The sequence below is a fragment of the Acipenser ruthenus genome, chromosome 47 (genome assembly GCF_902713425.1).
Source record: "Acipenser ruthenus chromosome 47, fAciRut3.2 maternal haplotype, whole genome shotgun sequence".
Classification (NCBI taxonomy): Eukaryota; Metazoa; Chordata; class Actinopteri; order Acipenseriformes; family Acipenseridae; genus Acipenser; species Acipenser ruthenus.
Genome location: NC_081235.1, coordinates 4040060 through 4064122, shown reverse-complemented (window position 1 = coordinate 4064122; position 24063 = coordinate 4040060). Strand labels below are relative to the sequence as shown.

The 24063-nt window shown below is 43.7% G+C and overlaps 2 protein-coding genes across 4 annotated transcripts; one reads left to right on the top strand and one right to left on the bottom strand.

Annotated features, from left to right (window-relative positions):
- Window positions 1-429: 429 nt before the first annotated feature.
- LOC117401477 (proprotein convertase subtilisin/kexin type 4-like) lies at window positions 430-9575 on the bottom strand. Its single transcript, XM_034002226.3, has 15 exons — window positions 9140-9575; window positions 8379-8483; window positions 8082-8177; window positions 7799-7921; window positions 7189-7265; window positions 6720-6808; window positions 5922-6094; window positions 4946-5158; window positions 4661-4761; window positions 3972-4075; window positions 3519-3636; window positions 2951-3130; window positions 2265-2389; window positions 1370-1489; window positions 430-932 (listed from the first exon to the last, which is right to left on the bottom strand). The coding sequence occupies exons 1-15, from the start codon at window positions 9290-9292 to the stop codon at window positions 430-432; spliced, it is 2280 nt and encodes a 759-aa protein (XP_033858117.3). The 5' UTR covers window positions 9293-9575.
- Window positions 9576-10440: 865 nt separating this feature from the next.
- Window positions 10441-23596, top strand: LOC117401324 (receptor expression-enhancing protein 6). Of its 3 annotated transcripts, XM_034001918.3 has the most exons (7): window positions 10441-10798; window positions 15586-15679; window positions 17655-17793; window positions 18322-18490; window positions 19047-19120; window positions 20658-20689; window positions 22029-23596. In XM_034001918.3, exons 1-6 carry the CDS (start codon window positions 10681-10683, stop codon window positions 20676-20678), a joined length of 615 nt encoding a protein of 204 aa, XP_033857809.3. In that variant the 5' UTR covers window positions 10441-10680; the 3' UTR covers window positions 20679-20689; window positions 22029-23596. The 3 variants fall into 3 exon arrangements, with proteins under 3 accessions (XP_033857809.3, XP_033857807.3, XP_033857808.3); XM_034001916.3 differs by lacking the exon at window positions 20658-20689 and having other exon boundaries at window positions 10548-10798; XM_034001917.3 differs by lacking the exons at window positions 19047-19120; window positions 20658-20689 and having other exon boundaries at window positions 10548-10798.
- The last annotated feature ends 467 nt before the right edge of the window (window positions 23597-24063 follow it).

The window sequence follows — 24063 nt, the reverse complement described above, 5'->3', positions numbered from 1 at the left end:
AATCGATTTTCAGGTAACGTGTATATAGATCTTCATCAAAACTGTTAGGAAGTTTCTTAGGTATTGTTCTAATATTATACAACACATCAAAAAAAAAAAGACGTTTCCCTGTTCCCTATTCAGGGAATAACCTTTTTTTTTAATCTCATCACATTTTGGATTCTTGCATTCAGTGAAATCAAGGACAGAATAAAATCATTGTTTAACTGTGCGTGAAATATTAAAAATAGCTTTTGGACACACAATATTTTCCACTGAAAATGTTTCAATTTTTTTGCTTTATATGGGGGGGGATAAATGGTGCTATCATGCATCTTCCATAAATCCACATATAAAGACTAGAAGGGAGTTTTTTTATATCTGTCCCTACATGAGGTTGAGAGTAAATGTTTCTGTGGCTCCTGCGTGTTGCTCTCCTGCAGGAGCCCCTCACATGTCCCTCTGGTCCCCCGGGCTGAGCGCCTCGCTCTCACTGCCCCCTGCCTCGTCCTCGCTGGGGATGTGCAGCCGCACTATCTCAGTGCCCCCGCCCGCCTCGCTGACTGGCAGGGCGCTGGAGGGAGCGGGGAGGCGGGCCAGCAGCCAGGAAGCCGCCCACATCAGGCAGAATGTCGCCAGGGGAACGCCCACGATGATCCCCGCCACGGCTGCCATGCGCTGCAGCCCCCCCCTGGACTCAACCCCCTCCTGCATGTCCAGGTACTTGGGGTACACGGGCGGGAGGCAGCCCCCCTTCTCGGGGTCGAAGGCGGAGAAGGGCGGGCAGCCCGTGCAGTTGTGGGCTCCGCTCCCCCGGCAGGTGTAGCAGGTGGGGTGACAGGCACGGCACTGCCGGATCGGGGTGCTGTTGAGGACCTGGGTCCACTCGTAGTGGTGGGGAGGGCAGGAGACCAGGCACAGGTGGTTGAAGACATACAAGGGGTGCTGGCATTCTAGGAAACGGAAGAGAAAGAAAAGTGGCCAAAAGTTTTGCATCACCCTGTATAATTAATACATTTTGCTTCACAAAGTCGAATGAAACCTTTCAAAATTTAACATTTAATACTGTGCTACTATAATGGATTTCATTAGACTTTTGCGATATCAGTTTGTAGTTTCTTTGAGTACATCATGTTAAATAAAATATCTAAACTATGTTCATATTGGTTTTTTTTAATCCTAAAATTCTAGGTGATGCAAACCTTTTGTCCAGAGCTGTGTTACTGAGTCCTTGTTCTTCGTGACTTTTTGACACTTCAATGTTTTGGCAGCATGATTACATAGTACTGCTGCTCATTTTCATACCGATATACACTGCAGTACAAGGATGGCTCGTCCTGCTCTTGTGCAGGACCCCCCAGCACTGAGTGTCTCTGTTGCTGTGGCTCACCTCTGCAGCCCCCCTGCAGACTCCAGACCTTGCACTCGTGCACCACGCTGCTCTCCACAGGACGGGCCGCCACGTCCTCGTCCGTCCCGTACAGCTCCAGCAAGAAGCGCGTCAGGATGCCTGGGGGGGGTGGGGGGTGGGGGGATTAGATTCGGGGAGGTACAGAATACTCGTTACCCGCACTCGCTATCACCTTTAAGAAGCGTTTATCAGCAGGTATCCAATAAATCCTTATAAATTCCTTAATTTGTTGATTTCAAAACAAACAAAAGCTGTCCTCCCCTCAGTTTACAATGACATGCCAATCAATGGCAATTAACTTGGCAATGAAAAGTCAGTTCACGGCCTTTGTACGCCAATACGCCAGTAAAAATGTCAATGCCCCGGATCAGAGGAAAATAATCTTCCAATCAGCTTTTGGAGAAGCCAATTGGCATTGATTGGTACTCTGTTGTAAACGTGAGGGAAGGACAGCTTGTGTTTGTTTTGCAATCAACACAAGGTGAATGGATTTATTGGATACCTGCTGATAAACACTTAAGAGTACAAGTATCAGCCCCCTGAATAGCAATCCCTAGGATCAATCAAGCTCATAATGCATTCTGAAACAGCTTGATCTCTTCTGCGTGCCATTCTATAATGTATTCAATTGTCACCAATTGAATTTGCTTCAGAAAACATTCATGACGGTATTGTATACCTTTTAAAATGAATACAAAAGATTTTAGAAATCACAGTAGAATTTGCCATACACCTATTTGTAAGCAAGCAGGATTTGTTGTTTGTGAAACCCAATAGAAACAGTGCAGAAGCTGTTTGTTCTCCTATCCCCATTGTATCCAATGCAGTGTTGTTTCGGTGTGCTTGTGTTTGAAGATGTGCTCCAGCCCCCTACCTGTGTTCCTGTAGTCCCCCTTGTTCAGCAGCTCCAGGGTCCACAGGCCGCTGGGGTCCTCGTCCCAGGAGTGTGTGGTCATGAAAGACCAGTCGCTGTAGCCCAGAGTCGACGTGTCAAACGGCCTGGGAGGAGAAACGCACGGTCAATACACGTTTTCACAGTCGCCCACAGTGCCTGGCGCGTGGCAGGGTCCCGGGTTCAAGCAGCTATGGAGAGTTCGGAAATCAAAATCTACTAGAAGGTACCTTATTCCTGTTGTAACAGCCAAATGGACTACTGAAGTAGAAAGTGTGTGGTTCACCACTTTTAAACCTTCCCCTTTTGTCATCCGGAAACACAAGATCCTCCCTGGGTTTGAATTAACACTATTTTCTGAGCCCCCCCTCACCCTTTTCAGAGCAATAATATTGAGATCCATATGTAACATTTGAGTCTGATTCCTTATTGCACTGTGGCTCATTGGACATTGAACACCGGAACCCCGTTGCATGCTGGGTAATGTGGGCAACTAAGAAATCCTGCATACACACCATCACATTATTTCTGACCACCGAAGACCTCCGTTTGCTGATGCAGTCACAGGGAAACAGATGCCCTGACTCAGGCTTCACTATACACATCGATGAATAGTGCTTCTCTTCTGCCCCCCGGTGGCGGGCTGAGTGTGCCCCCCTCCCAGCTACCTGATCGCAACGAGAGTGGAGCGCGTCCCTCGCGGGCTGGTCAGTGTGATGGACAGGTCGCCCCGTCGGCTGTAGGTCAGGGAGAGGCGTGCCTGCGTGTGCTCTAGGGAGCGGATCCAGTCTGGAGTCCCGGCGCACGCCGACACGTTCCTGCTGATCACCAGCCTCCCGGGGATCGTTCTGCGGGACAAACACTCACTCAGCATAGGGACAGTACTGGAGACGCACTCATCACCCCACTCACAGGGGAATGCAATAGGATAGACCACAGCGTGCTGCGATTTCAAGAGAAATAAAACACCTTCTGAATCACGTTAGTCTTACTTAGATGATGGTCTGATGATGGTCAAGTTCTCACGATAAATTAAAATGTCCACATGAAGCCCTTGGTGTCTAGCGCTTAGTTTCTCTTTACTTGTGGACCTGATGGCCACAAGTTGAAACCCTGCTAACACCCTACAAGGTATCAGTACTTTTGTCCTGGTGATACAGTTTTTACATTCGGAGCAGACATCCAGCCCCCACTCAGCTGCGCCTGTCAGAGAGGAGGAGTAATGCAGGTTCTCACAGTGGGGTTCTGACCACCTCGATGAAGCACTTCCTCTGGGGTCGAACCGCCTCCCACTTCCTGGCCAGGTCCACCAGCTTCCCAGCATCCAACAGCCCATACCCGTAGTGGTGGCTAACTAAAATAGAGAGAGAAAGAAAAGGGAATTGTGGGCTACTCCCCTCCAGCCAGCCCCTCTGCTCGGGAACGAGAGACTTACAGTACAGCTATCGTCTCTCTATTGAAGAACTAGTTCTTCAAATACAACATTAGTCTTAATCTCCCGTGCTAAATAGAACACATGGTCACACTAGAGCAAGACTGCCCCACAGTGCAGGAAGTGATCAGGTACCAGGAAGACGGTGTTCCATTTGGAATAAACAATAGTAAACGAGGTTTCACCCCAGTGGTAAATCTTCTGATATCAGTGCTGTGTTAAGCAGCACCCCCAGCCCCTCCTGCCCCTTTACTCACCGGAGCGCCCCACTCCGTTTCTGACCCAGTCGCTGGCCCGCAGCTCTGCTGGCCGAGACGCTCTGATCACCAGGTGCTGCATGTCCCTCCAGGTCAGAGTGGGGCTGGAGAGGAAGCACAGAGCCGTCACGCAGGCTGCACTCTCAACTGGACGCACAACCACAAAGGTGAGTGTCTGTAATTTATTTTGATGCCAGCGCCCCTCAGTCCTGATATGTGGTACTACACTAGGGTAAAACTCAACTTTTTGACTACTGGGTCATTTCATCTGGAGAGTGAATTTGCCCCCACCCCTTCACTGGCTTCTTTCCTGTCAATAACCAATCAGCTGCTTCTCCTACTGACTGACATGACTTTCAGCCAGTAACATGCTTTGACCCAGAAGACACTGCTGAGGTGAAATGACTCAAGGTGTGCAAACAGATAACCCGAGAATAAGACACAGAAACTGAGAGTTTCCTTTAACCTGGTGGAGAACCAGATATCATGTTTTAAAATGAAAACACGTGTGCTGTAACGTGTGCTTCTTTCAAAACTGCACATTTGATACGTATGTACTAATGGAAGTGCAGCATGGCTAAGATTGATGTAATTATGCTGTTAGCTACAATGACTTTAACAAAGGTAGGATTGTGGATCCCAGAGTGTATAATATCCAGCAGCTGCGTTTCTCCAAGAGGAATCCATACTTTGCCTCCAGAGCCAGAGCAACAATCCCAGCAGCCAGCGGGGCAGACGCAGACGTCCCTGAGTGCTGGTCTGTGCAGCGCTGCCGAATGTCTGTGGTGATCTATGAAACAAGAAGCAGGATCAATGGGGCAATCTACCCACACCTCGACACTGATCTGCTGTGTTGAGAGAGTCAACCCCCTTTTGAATCACATTCATTAGTTAGAAAAGTGTTGGTCCCCTTTCAAATATAAAAAGTGAACCGAAGTCCCTTTAAAAGCCGCCCTGGCTCTCGGCTCTCTTACGATCTTGCGGTCGTGCTGGCTGCCGCTGCTGTAGGTGGTGGTGAGGATGGAGGAGCAGGCCTCGCTGTACCAGGGCGCGGTGCCCCTCTGAGTGGCGCTGCCCACAGACAGCGTGTACATGCTGTTGGTGTAGCCATCGCAGTTGCAGTTGTCGTAGCGGAAACCCCCGTTCCCCGAGGCCCAAAGGAAGATGGAGCCCAGACCGCCCCGCCCCTGTAAGAAACAACAGCACCACGCCGGGTCCAGATCCTGCCGTTTTAATCGTCTCTTCACACGGCCATGCCTACTAACTACTCCAGCAAACACTGAACAGACTCCTCTTGTTGTGCTCTGCACCAAAGCCCACATTGTGCACTGCAGCCTGTGTGCAACCAAGCATTGTGAAAGCATTGAGCACTGCAGCCTGTGTGCAACCAAGCATTGTGAAAGCATTGAGCACTGCAGCCTGTGTGCAACCAAGCATTGTGAAAGCATTGAGCACTGCAGCCTGTGTGCAACCAAGCATTGTGAAAGCATTGAGCACTGCAGCCTGTGTGCAACCAAGCAATGTGAAAGCATTGAGCACTGCAGCCTGTGTTCAACCAAGCATTGTGAAAGCATTGAGCACTGCAGCCTGTGTGCAACCATGATGTGCTTCCCCACCTCACTGCTTTTAAGAAAATGTTGCTGGAATAGTTAGCAGGCATGGCTAATAATGATCTAAGCACTCATTAAAGGATCATAAACAGGTAGGAAATTAAATATTAGAAAAAAGTGCAGACATAAAGTTTCACAGACCTAATGTAACATGTCCAAGATGAATGCAATCCTGAGTCTGTGAAACCAGCCTATCGTATATAATAAATAGATAAATGATATCCCTTTAACAGAACTGTGGTTGCAGAGCAGGATCTGTTTAGCTCGGCAGGGAAGGGTTTAGGGTCCTGGCTGCCACACTTTCATACTAGACAGGAGTGCTGGAGGCTGGGGTACGTACGTAAGTGATTCCCCGGAGGAAGGCCTCTCTGGCCAGCCTGCCCGGCCCGTCCACGGTCTTGCCGTTGTCCTCTGGCCCCCAGGAAGCGCTGTAGATGTGGATGTGCTGGGGGTTCAGGCTGAGGGAGCGAGCCTCCACGATGTCAGTCACCTGGCCGTCTAGCATGCGCACACCTGCCGAGGGGACAGACATCACTGGTCAGCGTGCGGCCTCTCCGCAGTCTGGGGTGTGCATGCTGCGGGAATCCGGAGCACATAAACAGTCCTGGCTACTACTGTGTAGGGACCAAGAGGCTTCAGTGAAGTGAGGAATCTGAATCACTACGGCTGTAGCTGATATAATTGCTCTGAAAAATCTAGGGAGGGGGATTATCAGGAAACATTTCTATGCCATTATAAATTGGGTGTTAAATCAACAACAAACCCAGGCAGGATCTTGTATGTTCAGATGGCACGAGGGTTTGAAACTGATGAAACACTTGCCACCAGCCTGTCTGTCCTTCGATAGTTCATTTAAAACGAGGAACGAAACAGTAAACTCGGTTTTGACTTCTCAAACAGGGCGACAGGGATGGAAATAAGACTCCTACTGCATAGCTGTTTCACCCACTCCAGGTTTTAATACCAGCTTGATTTGTCGCTGTGTATAGGTAACGAGCTCAGGTGCGTCTTATTAAACTCAAAACCAGGAATGGATCAAACTGCTATGCAACAGGGGTCTTATTTCCATCCCTGGGGTGACTTCTGTATTTACTTCCTAGCTTCTTCAAAGAGGAACCCTGCCCTGTCTGTCCTGTACCTCCAATGGCAGCGCGGAATGCCACCCCGACTCCACACACGCCGTTGTTGGCGATGGCAGCGACCTCCCCAGCGCAGCGCGTCCCATGCCTGTGAAGCACAGATTGCAGCTCCAGATTCTTATTAATAAACCCGCTGGGGGGTTCTTTTTTATATGAGAGGAATCGTGTTTGATAAACTGCACTTACCCACACGACAAGATGTTGATGACATCAACCTGCTGCGATGGCTTCAAAAAGAATGGATCATTTTCAAAGGGACTTATTGGATAGAAACAATGCGGTATTTACAGGACGAGCCCCCTTCCCTGAACCACATGTTATTAATCAATCAAATGATCACTAACAAGCACAGATTACTCAATCAAACCACGAATTATGATAAATAACATCAGACCAGTGCGTCTCCCTGTCCCTCTGTCCTGGCCGGGGGATGCAGTCACGGGACGGGCCCGTGGAACCCCACCTTACCGGTTCTCATCGTTGTCTGTGTAGCGAGGCTGGGGGTCCGGATCATCGTCATTGATGTCATAGCTAGCATCAGGATCCTGGAGATAAAGAGCAGTGTTTCTCATTAGTCTCACACCATTTACTAAGAGCTGATTCTCTGGGTAAAAAGTTCAGTGTCTTCCACCTTATTAAATGATCTTCAGCAGCAATGCAGCAGTGATGCAGTGATGCAATTATAAATTACATACCAGAAAAAGTGAAGCCCTTCAAGCGATCGACATGAACGCCTGGTTGAAATACACTACTGTGCAGTGCAAGAGCAGAAAAGAGATTGGATCTGTCAGTACTATTGATGAAGAGGCTCACACATTGACTACAACAGTCAAGTAAAGTTTATTTAATTTAGCATAAGAGACATTACCCATGAATTAAAGTCTAGAGAATATGGCCCTTCCTGTTTGATTAATTTGATATTCATTCATTTGTTTCTTTATTAGAAAATTTTCATGCATGAAGAACTTTATTAAATCTGTCAAAACAGACCTATTATTATTACTACCATTATTAATATTATCATTATTATTATTATTATTAAATAGGCAGTAATTGAAATTGTTGGCTGGACACTCACGTAATTAGCAGCGAGGTCAGGGTGATTCTTCTCAATACCATCGTCCAGTACAGTGACCACAACCCCCCTTCCTGAATAGCCTCGCTCCCAGGCAGACAGCACGTTCAGATCAAAGTCTTCGCTCTGCGAAAAAAGAGAGTCATCGCTCATTATCAGCATTCACAGGAACCGTCTCCAGACTTTGAAAACACTAGCCGGAACGTCTGGAAGACCTGACATGGATTTTTCTCAATTCTTTTGGTCCAGTTTCTGGACTGGATAAATTTTAGCGCTAGTAACACACCAGGTACCACTGCTGACTGAACATCGGGTCGGTCTTCCGGTTCATAGCATATCTTCTCTTCCGGATTTTAACAGTCTGCTGCTCAAACCAGCGAACCTGTGGAGAGATATGGCTTTATGCAATGCCTTCAGCTTGGCACATTATCTATATAGATCCTGGATAGAGTCTATTTGGAATACAGCGTACAACACCTTGTGAAAGTTTAGATTGGATTCTGGATGCTGATCATGTGAACGTGACTAAGGTGATTTCAGAGCTCTCCTGTGTTTTACAGTCACTAGTGTGTCTCAGATTTACCCTTGGGTGCTTTTTCAACCGCACGCTGTGGCTGCTGTGCTCCCTGAGAGACGTCTGAGCTACTGCCCTGTGCTTCAGGTGGTAGTAATTATCGTCTGGAAAAACCTGCAACACAAGTGGGATTTGAGGTCACTGTGGTGGTCAAGAATGGGGCATCACCATATGTTTCTAGCCATTCTTAAATGAGGCGCATCATGGTTTTTCTGGCCTCTTATTGGCCCTTTTTTGATATTGAAGATCTTTGCTTGCTTTTTATATTCAATGGGTATAAAGATTTTTCAAAAAGTTCAAGAAAATCAAAATGCTGCTTCCTGGTATCTTATCACTACCCCATGCAACTGGAGATCACATGATAGGCTGATTACAGCTGGAGTGAAACTACAGGACAGGAAGTGATTTTGTACCAGGAAACAACACACACACACACACATATATATATATGTTTGCTATAACATGTGATTCTTTCAAAACTGCACATCTGAGCCGTGCACAGCCAATGGAAGTGAAGGACAGGTGAGGTGCTTGACATTGTTTTATAATATTTTTAACCTCGGTATGCCTCTAGGTGTATTATGCAACACATGCTGTATATTACTTTGCTGTGTAAATGGGTCCCTGACAGGTATTCTGTAATATAAGCTGCATCTCCCTCTTGCAAACCACATTCACTCATTAAACCATTGCTGAGCAACATACACTTATACCTCCGGGTTGGTTACCCAACCCGTCAAACAGCGTCGTTTTTAAGAGAGCGTTTTTACCTTGCCCAGGTTGATAAATCCGTGTCTCTGTGCAATCTTGTCCGCCTCCTCAGGCGAGCCGACAATGAGGGCAGCCCAGCTATTGGTGTACATTTCCTTTGCAAGACATACTTTAATTACATGAACAAAAAACAGCAATCTAATCATTTTCATTATGCAGAACTAGTAGGAAACAATAACTAATTCCCTCGTAGAACCGTATCGCGAAGCAACACAGCATTATTTACAGTTTTTCATTTTCTTTTTTATTCTGAACGACCACGACAAACTTCAGTTTTGTTTCGTGTGTAGAATTAACACTGCAAAACATGAATCCCACTGCAACCTGTTGCCTTTTGAAAGGGTTCCCCTGCACGTGGCCAATGCGACTAAATTCGCAAAGGAAAACAACCGGGTCTTAGCAACGCCCCGTGCCCCCTAGTTACACCCTTTCGAGATATTTTTGGTACATTATATTTTTGGCTGAAAATAACCATAAAACCAAAATAGTTTGGAATTACGGGTCTGTATATTACTTTTTACTGTATTAGAAACACTACAGATATCTTGAGAAATATTAGCTTTTTTATATATACAGTAATATATAAAAAATGTATATATATATATATATATATATATATATATATATATATATATATATATATATATATATATATATATATTATATATATATATTGTATACGCAATTTGCACTGAACCCTGTTCTGTTGGAGTCCCATCCAGAGACACTTCTGTGCCGGCACCACTAGAGGACGCGAATGAGTCTGAAGTCTTTCACATATTGACATATCAAAACCGGATTATTGCAACGAGTCTTATTGTTGTGCGCCGTTTGTAGCCTGTATTAGTGTTCATACTTTTATTCTACACTGTGTGAAAGGCAGTCAGTTTAAAAGAGCTGTTATAATTTCCTACCCGCATTAAGCAAACGACATACACATTGGTTTTGAATTCTGAGTTTTTCCAACAGTGACCTTGAATAAACAAACTCTAGTTTATACCTGTACAGGTGAAAGCTACTTTTAATGCGACGTGTATCAATGTTTACTTTTGTATTAGGGAAGCTAGAATTCGACTTTTTGCGCTAGAAAGTGATAGGACGGACTGTTATTGTTAGATTTTTGTGTTGGCTCTAGGAATGTTTTTGCTGCATGAATATTACAAATGGGTATTACAACCAGTTTGTTGTTGCTCGCTAGCTCACCAGAATAACAAACCTTAACTGACCGTGGTTAAGCTTCACCTGTTCTCCGCACCTTACCTGGCCAGCCACGGCTCACTTGTCCATCCTCCATTGGTTAACAGCAGCTGCCAATCCCAGGGGATGCCCTCCCCCAGTGAAGCGCGTCACCGGGTCGAGTAAGCAAAGCGGATTGAGACAGTTAAACTGGACAAGAACCGAGTCAGCGGAATCGGACATTTCACAGGAGGGTCCAAACACAATCGTGCGCTTTTATCTATCTGTCTGTTTTATTTTATTTATTTATTTTACCTGCTTGTATCTGTCAATAACATTATTTTGTTTGAGATTTGTTATAATCATGTTCGGCAAATTAAAAGAACGTTTTGAGAAGTTTCTTAACGAGAAGAATTTTGTAACAGACTGTCTCGCCAAAATAGAGGAGAAAACGGGAGTCCACCGGCGTTATGTTGCCACAGGTGAGGTCCGGGCTTAACCAGTCTAGCTGTTGTTTTATATGTGTTTGTGCAGTCGGCATCTGTCGTTTATTCGTACATTTACCCATGCAACTCAGCGACGAATATAGTCACATATGTGACGGTGCCTTCGGGTTATGTGTAATAATTCTCATTTTAATTTCCCTCTTCTTGCTCAATGTAAATATCAACGCGGCATTTCTGTTTTTGCATAACTCACTTTGGGAGCGGCTTGGTTCAAAGTTTCTTTTGTTCTACACGCATGTCATTCAAAGTAACATTTAATAAAAGTCTGCTTCTCATTAGGAAAAGCACAGCTGTTCTGCGTTAAGATAAATACCGCAGTACTTTCTTGTGTCCCATTGTATGCTAGTATATTGCATTACGCAGTATCGTCCAGTGTTTAATTATCTGATGAGAAACGGATACTATGGGGGATGTTAATTTCTCATCTATAGTACTGCGCCATTTTCATATAGTCAGGATTAAGAGAGGCTTTGACTGTAATATAATCGACGCAGTCTAAAAGTCTCTTTGTCTTCAACACCTGTTCAGCGGTCACGTGTCTGCCTGTGGTTTTGGAGATTGCAAAGAACATTCACTGGGCGAGAAACAAAAAAAACGCGATCTGTTCTTAAACCTGCGGTCTAGTGTATATTATCATGATCACAGACGGTGCACTTTATGTGTTAATATAAACTTGACAGCCTTCTAATTCAGTAGTACATAAAGATTGCTCAAGTTCTGTGAACTCTTTCCGTCGGAGAGAATGACAGAGGTTACTGAGAAGGACCAATCCTCATTGCATCTCATTATCAAACTCATTGCTGAGACCACAACTAACTGCCCTCCAATGCACAGCACCAGTTCCCATGTGACTGTTTCAAAATCAATCTGATTTCAGCCTGTGGAGAGTAGAAGGTGGTGAAATTGAGCCCATGGCCACCACATAAGGTGCCACTGCCTTGTATAACTGTCTATTGATTGACCTCCTATTTTGGGTCCCCTGGCTGTACTTACAGCTGTTGGTATCCAGGGGGGAGGCTGTTTCAGAAGATCTCTGATACACAGAACACCTTGTCAAAAATGCCCTATAATGTGATTTTTCTAATATAAAAATAATATAATAATGTGATTTAATATAATAGACAGTGCTCGGAATGAGGTAGCATAGCATTGGCTTCTGCATCAAAAAACTATAGAAGATCTGATAAAAAACATGCTTGAATAAAAAGGGTTATATCGTTTGCTATGAGAAAGTTATCAAAAGGGACAGCTGTACAAAGCTGTCATGTAACATTGGCTGATAGAATTTTAAACAAGACAGAATTCAATGTAATAATTAAAGACATGATTAGAACAAAGACCCTGACTGGAGGGGCCAAAGCTGTCAACCTCCGTGAAGCCCCACTGCACTGCACCCCAATGCACTCCCCCCCCCCAACTGCACCCCACTGCACTCCTCCCCACTTCACCCCACTGCACTCCTCCCCACTGCACTCCACCCCACTTCACCCCAATGCACTCCTCCCCCTGCACCCCAATGAAGTAAATACCTTTATATTTTTTAAATACAGAAGCCCATATAGGAACACTTCCTAAGAGAACACTTCTGCTTAGGGAACACCCTTGTGGTGAAACAGAATTTCCCTCATTGTAAATGCTAAAGGAACAGGAACTTCACTTAAAAGAACATCTTTTTGGCAACGCTAGCGATTCGTTGCTAACTGATTCAAAACTGATACAGTACTGTTTAGTAACCTGATAACTCCTCCTCATCAAACTCAAATGGTTTATTCAATCATTTCCAAACTGACTTGTCATCGCGAGAGTAATCTAGAGCTGCTGCTGCATTTTGTAACGTGTGTAGGTGGTGCTGTGTTAATAACCATGGTGTTCAAATTCAATCTCATAATTACCTTTCAGAGCCGCTGCTGCATTTTTACCATACGTAGGGGAGTTTTGTTAATTTAGTTTGTCAGTTTGTTTATTAGCGTTAGTTATCCGTTCGTTTATTATTTATAGTTTATTAACATACACTTGCTTATTGCTTTTCTCTTATTCTGTTCATATGTTGATGCACGTGCGTCATGATATATGTAATAAATACATTGTATTTATTGATTGGCCTTGGCTTATTGTGTCCGGTGGTCACTCTGTCTTAGAGAACACTTTGCTTGCTTCCCGAGGGGTGTTCTCTTATCAGAGACGACTGTGCATAAAGTTTTGTTTAAGTTCCTGGCTATGAGCATGACAGAACACCGTCTACATGCCCTGTCGTAATATTAGTTTGCTTTGTCATCAGTTTCTTATTTCTCTGTTATTGCAAAACGAGTGTGTGTAATTTGGTAATGAGTCGTATGCAGGTCCTTTATTGTGAAGCAACTGCTGATCTATCAGAAGGCTTTTAATGATGACAAAAGCATATCAAAACAGGGCAGCTGTTTGGATAATGAAACACTTGCTTTAGTTGAAATACTGGTTTGTGGAAATGCAAATAGTGCTTTATATACACCGATGTTTGTTTCTTGTTATAAACAGTAGAATCTGTCTCACTCTCCAGTGTAATAGTGTGTCCTCCCAACATGTTTACCCAGTTCACACAACCTAAATCATGTGAGATCCACGCGTGTTGAAGACGTGATTGTGAATGACAATCGCGTGTTGATCAAGGATTATTTCTAGAGTGTGAAAAGGCTAGTGAGATGTGAGATCGATTCCAGGTCTAATTAGGCAGTGTTTGCATGGGAGGCTGACGGCTCTGCTTTGTCAGTGCGTTAAGATGGCAGTGTCGGAGAGAACGTCATCTAGCCCATCGTACGTACTGGTCCATTTATATTGCAAAGCTGTCAAATATTTGTTGCTAATCCATGTATGCTGTTGAAGCACCAGCCGAAACGTTGGCCCTTAATTTAGGGGTTGATGTGGATTGAATTTCATCATCCCCTGTTTTTAGGGGCAGTCGTGGTTTAACCACATGGTTGATGAAGGCAGGGTGATTCCCAGTGCTGTAAAAGGCTCTAATAAAACACAGCAGCGGCTTATCCCTTTGGGGTAATTGACCCCTTTTTCTTTAATATTTGAAGGTGGATGTAACAGGCTGCTTTTTGATTAAGATCATAATAAAAGATGGAATGGAAGGGTGTACTATAATCGTTTTGAATAGCAGTTTGAGCCATTCCATATTTTAGTGTTATCCTAATTTGAGCCCCTATGCATCTTTGTACACATTTAGGACAGGAAAATCTGGAATGGCTCCAACTGCTCTGCAAACTGTATATGTGTAACAGGAACAACATGCAGTGTGAGTCAGGAGTATTCTGCAGCAGGAGATCTCACACAGTATGAACACATGCACGGAGTCAGGAGTATTCTGCAGCAGGAGATCTCGCACAGTATGAACACATGCAGTGTGAGTCAGGAGTATTCTGCAGCAGGAGATCTCACACAGTATGAACACATGCACTGAGTCAGGAGTATTCTGCAGAGGGAGATCTCACACAGTATGAACACATGCACTGAGTCAGGAGTATTCTGCAGAGGGAGATCTCACACAGTATGAACACATGCACGGAGTCAGGAGTATTCTGCAGCAGGAGATCTCGCACAGTATGAACACATGCAGTGTGAGTCAGGAGTATTCTGCAGTGCGGCACTCTGTAATAAGTTTCGTTGTGTTGCCCTTCAGTGGCATGTTGCACAGAGTCCAAGGGGAGCCTTTAATAAGCCTTCAGGAGAGGGCTCTGCTGCACTGGGATTATTGAGGGGAGGCTCTAATAAACCTTCAGGAGAGGGCTCTGCTGCACTGGGATTATTGAGGGGAGGCTGTAATAAACCTTTAGGAGAGGGCTCTGCTGCACTGGGATTATTGAGGGGAGCCTGTAATAAGCCTTAAGGAGAGGGCTCTGCTGCACTGGGATTATTGAGGGGAGGCTCTAATAAACCTTCAGGAGAGGGCTCTGCTGCACTGGGATTATTGAGGGGAAGCTGTAATAAACCTTCAAGAGAGGGCTCTGCTGCACTGGGATTATTGAGGGGAGGCTCTAATAAACCTTCAGGAGAGGGCTCTGATGCACTGGGATTATTGAGGGGAGCCTGTAATAAACCTTCAGGAGAGGGCTCTGCTGCACTGGGATTATTGAGGGGAGGCTCTAATAAACCTTCAGGAGAGGGCTCTGCTGCACTGGGATTATTGAGGGGAGGCTCTAATAAACCTTCAGGAGAGGGCTCTGCTGCACTGGGATTATTGAGGGGAGGCTGTGTGATTTCAGCAGGCAGTAAATCAGAGGGACTCGGGGGGGGGGGGGGGGGGGGGGAGGTCTACACTGGCTTGGGTGGCTCCTGAGCGAAGTCCCTGAGAACCCCCAGAAGAATGTTGCAGTTCTGAATCAGAACTGGCACAAGAAAGTTACTTGCTTGGAATGTATTGGGGATGTGCCAGAATTCCTGAATGTGTATATATATATTATAAACCATGTAGGCAAAATTAACCTGTCACTGTTATGGATTTGTTCGAATACCTGAACATCTTGTATGTAGCTGTCATCCTGTGCAAAGAACATTCTAAAATTAGTTTTTGTGATTTCTAAGAAGTTAATACATTATGTTTAGCGTGTCTCTTATTAGTACAGAAATCATTTGGCACATTCGAGTCATCTCAGCCTCCCTCCTCGCTCCCAAACTGCACCACACGACGTCTCGAATACAGCGAGACACAATCTACACATGACAAGTCGAAGTGATTGTGATGACGCTGCTTGATTGCTCATGGCTTGCTTGTCTCTTTACAGGAAGTGTGTCGTTCGTCGGCCTCTATCTGGTCTTCGGTTACGGCGCTTCCCTGCTGTGTAATTTAATTGGTTTTGTGTATCCAGCTTATTTCTCGTAAGTATTGGGTTCTTTTGTTGTCTCTATAAACCCAGGTTATGGTTTCTGTCAAAGGGAGTGCTAACCAGGGCTTTTACCCTAATGTTTGTGCTGAAATATCATCTGGGCTTATTTCCCTTTATTGAGGATCTGCACACTTGTTCAACCATGCTGTGGCGCTGTGAGTCTGCTCTTCTCTGTACCAATTTCCTTCCTGTGTCGGACTCACCAGATTGATTTTAAAGCCTTGGTCAGCCTGCCATCGTGCTTTATTTGGAATCTGTGCTCCACTAGAAAGATGTGTTTGTTTTTCTACTTGGCTTTGAGCTTGTTCAGAGATTGTCCGTACCTCCTGAATACAGAAACATTATATATATATATATATATATATACATATACTGTCACCCTCGGTTAACTCAGGGATGCTGTTTAGTGTCAGCTTATCCGAGGTGTCGAGTTAACCACAGGTGCACGTGAGCCATGACATTAACATGCAAATAGAACTCACACACTTACAGTATTTACAAGTTTTTTTTAGTTAAATGTTCTTATGAAAACGGTAGAACTGCAGTGAATGAATCAGTTACAGTATACAGTACTGTACAAACTCGGTACAACTCGTATAGTTCGATTGAAATAAGTATTAATAAAATAACTACAGCATTATTTTTACGAACCACAAACTGTTGACTATACTTTTAGTTATTGGCTGGTACTGTCTGATTTGACGGCTTAAGTAGCAAAAGTTAACAAATGAACATTATACAGAATTAACTCGGTGAACAAAAATAACACACACAGAAATCAAGCATTGTGGATTGTTTCGCATGCAAAAACACGCGCTTTGAAAGTTCTGCTGACAAGCTTGTTGTCCCAAATAACCTGAGCTTTGAAAAACCAATTGAACGAGTACTCATTTATCACTTCACTCAGTGTGAACTGACACTGTGACCAGCTGAGAATGAATGAATGAATGAATGAATGAATGAATGAACGATCCGTTTCCAGTCCAGTGAAACAAGAGTGTCACGTAGAGTTCAGTAACGTAATGAGACAGTGTCGAGTTATCCACTAGTCTTTTTAATAGTTTATATCCCTTCTGTACCAGTAATAAATGTCAAGTTACAAGTAAAGCGTGGCGTCGAATTATATTTTATATGGAGAAAATCCGGGACCAAGACTGTGCGTGGAGTTATCAGTCGAGGTAACCGAGGTTGACTGTATATAATGTTATACCTTTCAGCTCTGTTGGCTGGAACTGGTATAGTACCAGAGAACAGGTGTGGCTGACAGATTTAAAAGGTCACAGTCTTGCATGATTTCAGTGCAGTCAGGAACCCAGGCAGATGGGCACACAAGGCCTTCTCACAGCAAGCTCAAAGCCACATACAGACAGCTCCTGATTTATTTTAAAGTAGTGGAGAGGTATATGCAGAACCACTCAGTTACTGGAGGTATTACTTTACATGTTTAAGAAGGTTATAAAAAGCCCCTTTTGAAAATATTCCTCCCCATCAAAGCCTTCGGCCTTCGTTGTGCTCCTCATCCTCCTGCTATCCTAGGAATGTAACCAGCAGGCTCTGCTGTAGCTCTGGGAAGCAAAACATAAATGTAAAAAACAGTATTTTCCAACACGCCTTTTCAGCTGTGCAGACCTGATATTGTCACACCACAGATGCATAAGGTACTGAAACTAAATAACTAAATACATTCTCTTCAGATGAGACGTAAAACCGAGGTCCTATTGTAAGTGACTCTGCAGCAGCAGTTGTGATGCATAGTTCACCCCCTAGTCTCTGTAAGTCACTTTGGATAAAAGCGTCTGCAAAATGACATTTGAAACCTTACTGGGAGGGCTCTGTATCTTTTGAGTCGTCAAAACAAAACCAAGCTGTCTTATTGGCGGTCCCAGTGGACTTGGGAACTAGTAGCACAGCTCCCTCCTTGTTTGGCAGTGTGTGTTGATACAGTAACACACCGTGTCACCCCGCAGAATCAAGGCTATCGAGAGCAGTGACAAGGAGGACGACACCAAGTGGCTGACCTACTGGGTGGTGTATGGTATCTTCAGCGTGGCTGAGTTCTTCTCCGACATCTTCCTCTACTGGTTCCCATTCTACTATGCTGGGAAGGTAAGGACAGGGTGGGATAATATTGTTGATTGAGTGTCTTGAAGATGGATCTATCGGGCTGCTTTTCTAATTAAGATCATTAACAAAACATAATAAGGTAGAATATAACTACTTTTCAATAGCAGTTTGAGACATTCCATATTTTAGTGTTATCCTAATTTGATCCACAACACATCTTTTGTACACAATTAGGAATCGCAGGAAAACCTGGACTACAATAAACACTATACCACCCAGGACCACTCTGTCTAGCCATCCCAACACAGGACAGTAAAGAAAATCTCCATGATGGGAATGGTTGAATTGAAAGTTGGTTGATCCTCTTATGCGATTGGTCAAGAACATTTTGGAAGATGTCCGGATCTCGTAAATCTGGCTGGCTGGCTGGTCTGTGGGAAGGATAGTTCAGTTCCCTGCCTGTGTGTGTTCGTGCTTTTAGCCTCTCCACCTCAAAGCTGTGGTGACTGATCACTCTCACTCTCACTCTCACTCTCACTCTCACTCTCACTCTCACTCTCTCTCTCTCAGTGCCTGTTCCTGCTGTGGTGCATGGCTCCAGTTGCCTGGAACGGCTCTCAGATCCTGTACGACCGCCTGGTCCGCCCCTTCTTCCTGAAGCACCAGGCCTCTGTGGACAGTGTGGTGAACGAGCTGAGCGGCCAGGCCATCCACGCAGCCGAGAGCCTGACGCTGGGAGGTACGAGGGGGACCGGGGCTCTGCCACTGTAAAGCCATAGCCATTTAACAAACTACAAAATGAGATCACAAGTGTCTACCGGAAGCCATAATAATAGTACAGTATTTCATGTTAGATTTCAAATGTTTTTCAATTTGTCAGCTTTTCGTTAAGTATTTATTCTAAATGGAATAAAAATGAAATTTTACAAGAAGGCTGCGATACGCACCTAAATGGTTTCTTACTAGTTTGGTAACATTCTTTAAACTTTTCAGAGAGCGCACCGTTAGTAAATCACATCCCTTCCAATTCATAATTACAAATAAACAGGTCTGAATCAGGAGTATACTCAAGCCGTTTCATTCTACTCTCGTAACTCCTAACAGCACCTTTCTGTTTGCCTGAATGTTTATTCAAGGCTGTGTTTGACATGGAGAGTAACACTCTGCTTACCCCTAATGCTGTGATGCTCCAGTCCTGTTTGTATTAACCACTTTATCCATCAGTGCATTTCTCTCTTCCCCCTGATTTGCTCTGTGTGTTTTATTTGCCTGTTTTTCTTGTTTTCTGGCTGCAGTCCTGCACACACTGGTTCAAACCAAGACCTTGCTGCCTGCAGACGCAGGCCCTAAAGAGCTGCCTGGCACTTCTGTATGTAACGAACCACTGCTTTGTGTCCAGCACACACGTAGTTAGTGCGTTTCCATCTGCAGGGCTCACCTTGTGCTACGCTAGCCCTGAACTATGCTCTCTGGCCTGCTTGGCACCAGTACTGTTAATTGTAGCCCATACATCAAATCTCAGATTGTCATATCGGAGGGCATGATCACACTGTCTGCGAATCTTACAATCTGTTTTAAAATATCCAAATGAATTATCTATACATAAAAATAAAATAATACTAGGTCTTGTGTTAAGTGCCTAAGTATATGTCTGGGGAGCATTTAAATATATGGCCATGGTCACCTGCCCTGAAGGTGTTATTGCTGAACTGGGATTGAATTAGAAAATGAAGCAAGTGTGCATCATGGAAGATCCACTGCCCTGCCATTGCCACACACCTGCACCCGTTCAGCTGCACATGGGCTTCAGGTTTCAGTTTTAGGGCAGCACTGTTTTAGTTTGCAGATGGAAACAGAGAATGTAGGAGAGGCCGTGTGTTTGTAATGACCCTTGGTTAATTGACATGCAATAGGATTGGTGGTTTATTCATATGCTTACACCAGCAATACATCAATTGTGGGTCCTTCAACTTCAATACAGCATCTCCAGGGTAATCCCATTTTAAATGAGGCTTATGAAGGGAGGAGCTCTCTGATATTCTGCACAAGATGTCATTTTGCATCTTCAAGGTCAAGCCTGTGTAGCTGTAAAGAATAAAGCGAAAGCCCTGATTGCAGCAGGTCATTATAAACCCTGGCTCTCTGCCCCAGGCTGGAAGCTGGCTGGGATTAGGCAGGTGATTCACAGCCCTCGTAATTGCAGGCAGCCTGGGCTCATCAGCACCGGGGCACACGGACACTAAACCCCACCGTCTTAGTGGGAGGTGTCTGCAGGCTGTCTCTAATTGCTCTGGGGGGGGGGGGGGGGCATCAAAGTCGCTCTGCTCAGCCCTGATTCTTTGTAGTTGTAGGGGCGGAGGTTAGCTTAATCCGTGAGAACGTTAGTGTGCAAGTCTACAGTGAATAATGAACAAAGGATGTTCTGCACAACAGGCTTTCTCATCCTTGCTTTTGTGTTTATTGCTGTTTTGTTTGTTTGTTTCATGCATACAATGTAAAAGAGGCTGAACATAAAATTATAAACGTGCCACATGTTACACATACATTTGTGTTACTGGGCTGATTGGTACACAGAGGATGAAGAGGAGAAACAGTGCTGAAGTTTATATCTTGTACCAATGGAAACGTTTAAAGTACATGCTCTGTTTTAAACTGATCAGATACAAATCCGTCTTTGGAATGGAAGTAGGTGGCCTGTAATTCATATTTATCCAAGCTTTTACTCTTCTGGTAATAGTATTAATTTACTTAATTTGAATCTGTATTTAGTTTTTGCTTCAGGCTCTCAATATACTGTGTTTTGTTTAAGAACTACACCCATTCCTGTCAGTGTGGTTCAGTCTGTTTCAATTTGGTGTTTCTTGTGTTTTTATCATCTACTCTCCATGCTTTTCACCTTTTTATAGCCTGATCTGTCAGTAGACTGAGCTGTAGCCTGGTAAGTTATTAACTATAAACCCAGCCCTTCTCATCCCTAATATGAGACGGCTGGCAATACATTGGCTTAGAGCTCCTCCAACATCGAGATATCTGTAGCTACCGTCTCAGTCACTCTCTTAGTGGTGACTTTTATGTGCACAAAAAAACAATGCAGAATTTGCAAAAAATTTAGTACTTGATTGAAAACCCTGCTACTATACAAGCTTCAAGAAATCTCTTGCATGCAGTAATTTCAGGTAGTCTGTAAGTGTAGTTCCTAGTTCATTTCACATCAGTACAGTCTTTGGGGTCAAAGCATGGCATTCACTGCCAAGCATAGGGGATGGAGCTGGTTGGTTAGTGACAGGAAACGAGGCATTGAATAGGTGAATTTCTCATTGCTCAGGTTAAGGAAATATAACACCGGACTACCTGAAAGTAAGCAAAGGTATCAGATATAATTTGAAAATGAAGATACACGTTTGCGATACATTTTCAAAACCGCTGAATTTGGAGAGCTTCAATCCCTAGATCAAGCTTGGCATCGAGGCTTGAATAGTGCGATTCATTGGGAATGAGATCCACTGAATACAAAAAACGCTAGAGCTCTCAACACTTGTTTTACAAATTGAATTATTTCATTTGCTAGAACCACTTCAAATACATTACATTAGAGCAGACGCTCCTGGAGGGCCGCAGTGTCTTCTGGCTTTCGTTCCACCCGAGCTCTCAATTACTTAATTGGTCTAATTATTTGATTAATTAGACAGATTTAACACTTCTCTTCAGGCCTCAAAATGTTTCATAGGTAGTGTACCTTGAATCAAGTGCATTTTTAAAACCATCAACTGTAAAAGACCTTAAAATATTAATTCAACAAATAATTAAATCAATTATGTTAATTGAGAGTTTAAGTTAGAATGAAAACTGACTGGAGTTTGACCCCCCTGCATTAGAGGAAGGTTAGGGTGGGATTTGTTTAGCAGACAATGCAGTTAAATACTCGAGTGGAGCGAGGTGCCACTGCCATTTGACAGGGGAGAGCTGAATTCTGCATTGTCGTTGCCAGCATTGAAAAGCAATTTAAATGTCATACACCATGTGGTACTAAATCACACATGCTGTTAAAACGTGGGTCCAGATGTGAATGGAACAACTGGCAGCAGCAGCAGCAGCAGCTATTAACTCTGTATTGATAAATGCAGTTTCCAGGCAAACACTCCAGTCTATTTGATTGATCTCAACAGTGGCGAATTTAAACCCCACCACTGTTGAAATATGAAATATTAACACTGGCATTTTACTTTACCAGATGCTTTGTGTAACACTTGTGGTTATTATTTTTTGTTTTATTTCAGCAACCACACTAGCCACAGACCACGCCCTTGGCCATCCAAAGTCACAGTGATTGCACAACTGAATGGAGAACTCGGAACTCCTGCTCTATAGACTTGAAGAAAGAAGCCATAAAACTCGTTTGTGTGTTTTCAGACTGATGTGAACCCCTTCTTGTACCCCTGCCTCACACACACACACAATCTCCGATTCAGATTCAAGTTGACCGTTGTATATCAGATACCATCATGGCACACTCTTGCACTAGTTTATCAGTAGCTGCAGCAGTTCATCTCCCCTCCCCCTAACACTTCTGCAGTGGGCTGTTGCGATACAGATTGACCTAATTCAAGGTTGTTTAACCCTTACTCATTCAAGACTCCTACAGTTACACCTGTCCGTACGGTACAGTCACCTGAATAAGTAGCTGGTTAATTCTGGTTTTCACAACGATGCAGATGGCATTTTCGGTTCCATGGAAGTTTAATTGCAGTGTGTCAAATAAACTTTATTTAAACAGTAACTCATACCTAACACACACACACACACACACACACACACGCATTCACAAAGAGCTTGCAAGACTTCTTCCCACGTACTCTTAATGAAAAGATTTCAGTGTGTCCTCTGATCAGCTCTAGTAATCTCTCACAAGCACAGCACACAATGCTTTCATTCAGGGACAGAGTGCATCCACGCAAAGCATTACCAAACACCCGCTTGTGACTTCTCACTTCTTGGCTGTGTACAGATTTCTTTTTAATCCCGATGGTGTTTTTATTCAGACGTCCAGGGGAACATTTAGGAGCTGTTGCAGCGACTGGGGGGGAAAACTTCCAAACAGAACCACGATTGCATGTGTAAGTCAGTGATCCTCACTTGTGTCTCTTTCAATCCAGTCCTTGGTTTTGAATGGAGTGAATGAGACACACCTGAGTATCACTGCTATATAAGAGAGATGTCATTTCTGTGTTTGCACAATCGTAGAACATCTCAATGCACTGGAATATTCCCCTTCAGTCACTGAGTCACAATTGTACCGTTTGTGTCTGATAGATGAAATGGTAGCTGTGTCAGTCCAGAGATGATAGACAAAGGTCTCTGCTTTCACCTGACGAAGAGACCTTTGAGGTCTTGAAAGCTTGGGATTAATTATTTTTTAGTTAGTCCAATAAAAGGTGTCATTATAATGCATAGATTTTTTTTTTCAGGGAAACTAAAGTTCACACAACTTAAAAAAAAAATAAATAAAAATGAAATAAAAAAATCGTGACAGACTGGGATAAACTTCAGTACGCTACAATATCATTCAAGTAGTTTCCTAATAATTGTAAGCACACTGCTGAAGGCACTAACCGAAATGTTTGGTTACTTAGTTTCTTTAGACGTTTTGCTTGATATTTTTGACAGTAATTGAAAGTTATGGGTGAGTGTTTTAACAACTATAATACTGATAATGAATAAAGAAGAATTTGTATTAAATGAAGGCTTTATTTGATGTAAAAAAGAACAACAACTTTGTATTGTCTTGTTAAAGAGAATTTGTTTTTATTTCAATCAATAAAACTGAATAAAAAACCCTTTTTTCCTCCCTCTCTCAGTGTAATATTTCTATTTGCTTTGAGATAATGCAGGTGTTTAATGACAAACAAGCTGGGCTGTGTGCATTTATAGATACCGCAGTATACTTTATTGCAGCTGTAAGATCGTTGTTTGAGCGTGCTCTAGATACGAGTCGCCTCCAGCAAAACCAGAGAAGGAATAGCAACGAATGTTTGTTTTAGTTTGGAGAAAAAATATTATTCCTGAATCATATTCCAAACTTCTGTCAGCCCTGTAATAAAGATACACAGTTTGATAAATGAGCTCCAAACCCATTAAATCGCTTGTAGCTTCACATTTCATTGTTTTAGTTTCTCTACTGTTTCCCTTATTTTTATATTTTTTGCAAGTAGTTGCAAGTAACTACTAGAATATTGTGTTTTGTTTTTTTGTTCATAAGCCAGGTGGTTGTCTTCAGGCTGCTTGTAATGTAGGCTAGGGACAAAGTGCTTTATA

Bases quoted from the DNA above. Each gene is read 5' to 3' on its own strand.
- LOC117401477 (XM_034002226.3), bottom strand. From the start codon at position 9,292: ATGAAAATGATTAGATTGCTGTTTTTTGTTCATGTAATTAAAGTATGT. The intron at 7,922-8,081 runs GTGTGTTACTAG...CTTTTTTCGCAG, and splicing joins TCAGTCAGCAGTGGTACCTG to AGCGAAGACTTTGATCTGAA. The intron at 4,076-4,660 runs GTATGGATTCCT...CTTCCTCTCCAG, and splicing joins GCTCTGGCTCTGGAGGCAAA to CCCCACTCTGACCTGGAGGG.
- LOC117401324 (XM_034001918.3), top strand. From the start codon at position 10,681: ATGTTCGGCAAATTAAAAGAACGTTTTGAGAAGTTTCTTAACGAGAAG. The intron at 10,799-15,585 runs GTGAGGTCCGGG...GTCTCTTTACAG, and splicing joins CCGGCGTTATGTTGCCACAG to GAAGTGTGTCGTTCGTCGGC. The intron at 15,680-17,654 runs GTAAGTATTGGG...GTCACCCCGCAG, and splicing joins GTGTATCCAGCTTATTTCTC to AATCAAGGCTATCGAGAGCA.